Source organism: Coregonus clupeaformis, chromosome 30 (genome assembly GCF_020615455.1).
Source record: "Coregonus clupeaformis isolate EN_2021a chromosome 30, ASM2061545v1, whole genome shotgun sequence".
NCBI lineage: Eukaryota > Metazoa > Chordata > Actinopteri > Salmoniformes > Salmonidae > Coregonus > Coregonus clupeaformis.
Window position 1 is genome coordinate 49,135,800 of NC_059221.1, and position 6,000 is coordinate 49,141,799.

The window sequence follows — 6,000 nt, forward strand, 5'->3', positions numbered from 1 at the left end:
TATTCCAGGTATAGATACAGGTCCAGGTATTGATTAATTTTGTCTTAAGTGTGGGACCATGCCTTTGAATTATCAAACCATTAAAGAGTGTCAATTAATCAAATTAACTAACATTCATAGCAATCCCTCATTGCCCAATCAGAAGATGCTCCATAGCAGGGTGCTCATATCAGATTTTTTTTATCCAACATCCTCTCTCTCTGTATCTCTTACAAGTCAGTAGACATGGAGGATGGGAAGCCTGATCTGCTGCTGGTCAAAGAGGAGACAATAGAAGATGGACCAGAGAGCATTGATCTTCTGAGTGGACTAAAGATGGGGGAGCAAGGTAAGGGAGAAATACATATAGCCTACCTACAGTAATAGATCTTCAATGGGAATAGTGATGCGCCTGGCAATTTTTTTGTAAGAATTTTCTTCATTCATAAAATAAAATAAATACAACCTATGTTTACATCCAAAAACACACAAAAAAACTCAATATGTAGAGTTTTCTCTGGCATGTTTGTAAAGTCTATTTTCTAACCTCTTCCTGCAGGTAATTGGCTGGAGGCTAACAGAGGAGACTGGGTGGCCAACTTGGATTCCCAGACCCAGACAGGTGCAGCCAAGGGCCCTGGGGACGACATCATAGAGCAGGCCAGGACCATAGGCGACATAGTGGAGGTCAGTGGATGGGACAGCGTCCTCAACTCTGCGCTGCAGTACAATACTGTTAACCACAAACAGAAACAGACAGTCAAACACAAAACAACATCCGATCTTAGTCTCCATGACAACAGACTGGCTGAGACCAGGCCAAGGCGTAGATTTGGTCTGCAGGGACGGGGAGGTGTCCATATGCGGCGGGAGAGAACAGACACAGACTCGGCTAGCGATGCTCCGTCCTGCTCCTATAGTTGTGATTCAGAGAGACTGATGGTGCCTAAGGTTAACCCCCTGACAGGTGCTGCCTTCAGCCTGCCTTCAATAGGATCTATCAACTGGAACATGGACCCTGCGACAACACAGACACTCCCTGGCCTTCGTCCTCCTCACACTCTCCTAAAGTTAAACCAGACCTCAGACAATATCAGTGCCTCAACACTTAATTGCTACACAAGCCCATTGACAAATGACAGTAGTAGAGACGGAATCAGTAAAGGTGGCAGCGCCAAAGAGAAGCGCTTCCCCGTGTTCGTTCTGTTGGAAATCCTTCAGTTTCCCCATAGAGGTGGAGATCCACCAGAGGATGCACACAGGGGAGAAACCGTTCAGCTGCCACCTGTGCCGGGCCAGTTTCTCACACTCGTTCAACCTAAAGAGGCATCATAGGGTCCACACAGGGGAGAAACCATACAGCTGCCCCCAGTGTGAGAGGAGGTTCTCTCACCAGCACCAGCTGAAGAGGCACCTGAAGGTCCACACGGGAGAGAGGCCGTTTGCCTGTACGCATTGCGGGAAGAGGTTCTCAGAGAGGAGCAACCTCAGGATACACCAGCAGAAAATGCACACAGCCCATGTATAGAGTATAGTGACATGTAATATATTACTAGTTAGTTTGTAGTTAATTCTGTTGGTTTTAGATGTAGTAGGGAACTGGATGAGGTGAACTGAGGAAAGAATGAATATGATGAGGCAGAGTAGATTATATGGTGATGGTTGGTGTGATGGTGTCTGTAAAATGCTTCACTGATGAAGGTGACAAATATGTCCCTTTAGGTTGATACTGGTGTTTTATAGTGAGATAATGATAGTGCCTTAATTCACTTAACAAAGGTACATAACATCTGTGTAATGTAATGTAAAACCTTTTTCAAAGTATTCTAAAATTCATTTAATCAAAGTGAAGGTACCAGATTTACAGAAAATGTAAAGTCTTACCATAGTGAGAAAAGTTATTCTACATGTCACGTATCATTTTGTGCAATAAAAGTACTGTTCTTCACGTTATGTGACTGTTTGACCATTTTGTTTAAATTAAATAAAAACTGTGCTGACTGACTTGGTTATTTTTGTGTCATTGCAGGGACTGAGTTTCCCTTATCTCAGTGGAACCAAATCATTATACTTCATTCTTGAATCAACAGATATGGACATTTTTTATAATAAACTCCACTGGCTCCATATTGTTAGGTATTTGAATCACAGTGTTAGAGATGGGCTTGACTGTGGTTAACATTTTATAATATCATGTCATGTTTCTGTGTGTACAGCAAAGAGTTTCTTATATAAACCTTTATATGCTCTTCTGTTCAATTTGTGTTTACAGCCTGCAGTCCATGAGGACCTGCTGATATCCGGTGTTGCTGGCGGGAGAGACTGGACCTCTAAAGCGGCTGGTCACAAACCCTGGCCCCGGATCAGAACCATGGATCAGGAGCCGTCACTCTTCCTTCCTGTCTCAGAATCAGGATGGAACCTCGAGGGACAAAGACTCCACCATCACGCAGAACACAACCAGTGGACAGGTGGACTGAACAACCTCAGTCCTGGTGGTCATCAGAGAGACAGAGGCTCCAGTCAGGGATCCAGTCTGAAGCCCAGACCCTTCTCTTCACAGTCTCAGTGCAGGGATGGAGCAGGGCCTGGGGCTGATAGAGATCGACCCTCCTGTTCCTATGATACAAACAGCACAGTATCCATGATGAATAGAGAATGTCACCCTGGACTTCAGCCTTCACAGAGAATGGTGGGAGCCCCCCCTGGTGGTCTATCAGCAAGTCTGTCTTCTCCTTCAGGGTCTTGTATACTGCCTGGTGACTGGGTTCATAGAAGGCCTGGACCTGGGTCTAGCCTTCCTCAGTTATCACGGGGTTACCCCACCAATACAGACAGGGTCAGGATGGGTGTTCTCCACAAGAGGTACTTAGCCTATAACACAGCACACAATCCCAACAACACCCAATCAATGGCTAGAGGTCAAGAAGGGAGCTCAAAGAATGACCACACGAGGGTGGTGGCTCCTGCTTCTACCTCCTCTGGTGTCATTGGGTCACAACGTGGGAGGCCGAGCATTAGGACGGACGCAGACAAGCCGTACGCCTGCCCCACGTGTGGGAAGCGCTTTGCTGAGGCGAACTATGTGAAGAAGCACCAGAGGGTCCACACAGGGGTGAAACCCTTCAGCTGTACCCAGTGTCACATGCGCTTCGCCCAGGCTGGTGACCTGAGGAGGCACCAGAGGGTCCACACAGGGGAGAAACCATACAGCTGCCCCCAGTGTGAGAAGAGGTTTTCCCGCCAGTACCAACTGAATGTGCACCAGAGGATCCACACAGGGGAGAAAATATATTAGTTCGCCTGTACGCACTGCGGGAAGAGGTTCTCAGAGAGGAGCTACCTCAGGATACACCAGCAGAAAAACCATTCCACTCTATAACATAGAAAGTAACCATTCTACTTGATAGCTTCTGATGTTTAGATCAAACTCTGTATTAAAGACAATTATACATTTTCATTGATGTCAACAGAAAAAATCCACAGATGCATTTGGAATAATGATCGTAACAGATTTCAGTGTTGAATATTCTTAAGTAGAATATTGCATCCAGAAATGTTTTGATATACACGGTATAAGGCACATACAGTGCCTTCAGAAAGTATTCATACACCTTGACTTATTCCACATTTTGTTGTTACAGCCTGAATTCAAAATGTATTAAATATTTTTTTACATCTCACCCCATCTACACACAATACCCCATAATGTCAAAGTGAACATGTTTTTAGAAATGTTAGCAAATGTATTGAAAATGAAATATAGAAATATCTAATTTACATAAGTATTCACACCCCTGAGACAATACATGTTAGAATCACTTTTGGCAGCGATTACAGCTGTGAGTCTTTCTGGGTAAGTCTCTAAGTGCTTTTGCACACCTGGATTATACGATATTTGGACATTATTTTAATAATTGTTCAAGCTCTGTCAAGTTGGTTGTTGATCATTGCTAGACAGCCATGTTTAAGTCAAAAAAATGTATCTAGGCCACTCAGGAACATTCAATTTCGTCTTGGTAAGCAACTCAATTGTATATTTGGCGTAGCTCTATTCCTTTTATTTTTATCCAAAAAAACTCCCGAGTCCTTGCTGATGACAAGCATACCTATAACATGATGCAGCCACCACCTTGCTTGAAAATATGAAGAGTGGTACTCAGTGATGTGTTGTGTTGGATTTGCCCCAAATATAACGCTTTGTATTCAGGACATAAAGTTAATTTATTTTACAAATTTTTTGCGGTTTTACTTTAGTGCCTTATTGCAAACAGGATGCATGTTTTGGAAATTGTTTTTCTTCTGTCCAGGCTTCCTTCTTTTCACTCTGTCATTTAGGTTAGTATTGTGGGGTAACTACAATGTTGTTGATCCATCCTACATGTTCTCCTATCAGAGTCATTAAACTCTGCAACTGTTTTAAAGTCACCATTGGCCTCATGGTGAAATCCCTGAGCGGTTTCCTTCCTCTCTGGCAACTGAGTTAGGAAGGACGCCTGTATCTTTGTAGTGACTGGGTGTATTGATACACCATCCAAAGTGTAATTAATATCTTAATGTTCAAAGGGATATGTAATGTCTGCTTTTTTTTACCCAGCTACCAATAGGTGCCCTTCTTTCTGCGAGGCATTGGATCTGTGTTTGAAATTTCCTGCTCAGCGTGAGGGAGCTTACAGATAATTATATATTTTAGGGGTACAGAGATGAGGTAGTCATTCAAAAATCATGTTAAACACGATTATTGCACACAGTGTGAGTCTATGCCACTTATGTGACTTATTAAGCACATTTTCACTCCTGAACTTATTTAGGCTTGCCATAGCAAAGGCGTTGAATACTTAGAGTCAAGACATTTCAGCTTTTCATTTTTAATTAATTTGTAAACATTTGACATTATGGGTTATTGTGTGTAGGCCGGTGACACAAAATCTGAATAAATTCAGGCTGTAACACAACAAAATGTGGAAAAATTCAAGGGGTGTGAATACTTTCTGAAGGCACTGTATAAGCCTAAAAAGTATACATTGTGTTTGTACTGTGTAGGCTATATGATGTTTACAAACGCCTGTTTCATTACTTCCAATCAAATACTGCCTTTTTTTCCCAAGACACTTTTAATGCGAAAATGAACGCAGTTTATCAACGTGGAGGCTGAACGTTAGGACGGACGCCTTCGACAAGCCGTACGTCGCCCCACGTCTAGGAAGTGCTTTGCTCTGGAAAACTATTTGAAGGAGCACCAGACCATTACACACCAAGGAGAGGCACTTCAAGTGCAAACTATGTTACAAGAGTTTCTCCTTTCAGAGTAACCTTACCTGACATAGGAGTGTCCACAAGGGGAGAAATGGTAGCAGTGTGGCTTGAGATGTATGCAGGGGATATCTGGGAACCATTCTTTATCTGACATATTAGAGTTATCATGTGAAGTGTCTTGGGGTAAGAGGGTAATTAACCACATACCCCTCATTACCCTTTGTTAACTTGTGATTTGAAACATGCTTGTGTAAATACCTGTTTTTAGAGAGACAGTCAACCTAGGCTAGAACAAGGACAGTTGAATATTTACCTTACTGAGGTGATGTAGATGGAATAAAGTAATTATATTCTTTTCTACTCTATTCTTGCTAACACACTTATTTCTAAACAAGTCTGCTCTCAGCTAGAAAGATAGTGATCATCTTAAATTTGATGTGTAATGTAGTAAGCAGTACCGTGTTTCAAAGAACAGCACACGACATTTTTCATTTAACCACACCCTTTGAGCTATGATGCCAACCAATAACATCCTTCTCTTCAGTGTAAACGGAAGTAAACATGGGAGAGAATGGCGGGTCAGTCTATAATTTGTGTCTGACTCAGGACGAACTGAAGGAGGTGGAACTGGAAGCTGAGGAAGGAAGATGACAGAAGCGTATGATGAAGTGGATACTGAATACAATGGCGGTAGAATCAAGGGAGAATTTGAGTATTGTTCAAAAGAATGGAAAACGGAGCAAAGTAGGGTACAGTGATGAGAAT

General features: G+C 42.6%; 1 protein-coding gene across 1 annotated transcript; it reads left to right on the forward strand.

The window, feature by feature from the left end:
- The first annotated feature begins 300 nt into the window (after nt 1–300).
- LOC123482310 (B-cell CLL/lymphoma 6 member B protein-like) lies at nt 301–3,611 on the forward strand. Its single transcript, XM_045209618.1, has 3 exons — nt 301–328; nt 539–666; nt 2,252–3,611. Exons 1-3 carry the CDS (start codon nt 316–318, stop codon nt 3,275–3,277), a joined length of 1,167 nt encoding a protein of 388 aa, XP_045065553.1. The 5' UTR covers nt 301–315; the 3' UTR covers nt 3,278–3,611.
- The last annotated feature ends 2,389 nt before the right edge of the window (nt 3,612–6,000 follow it).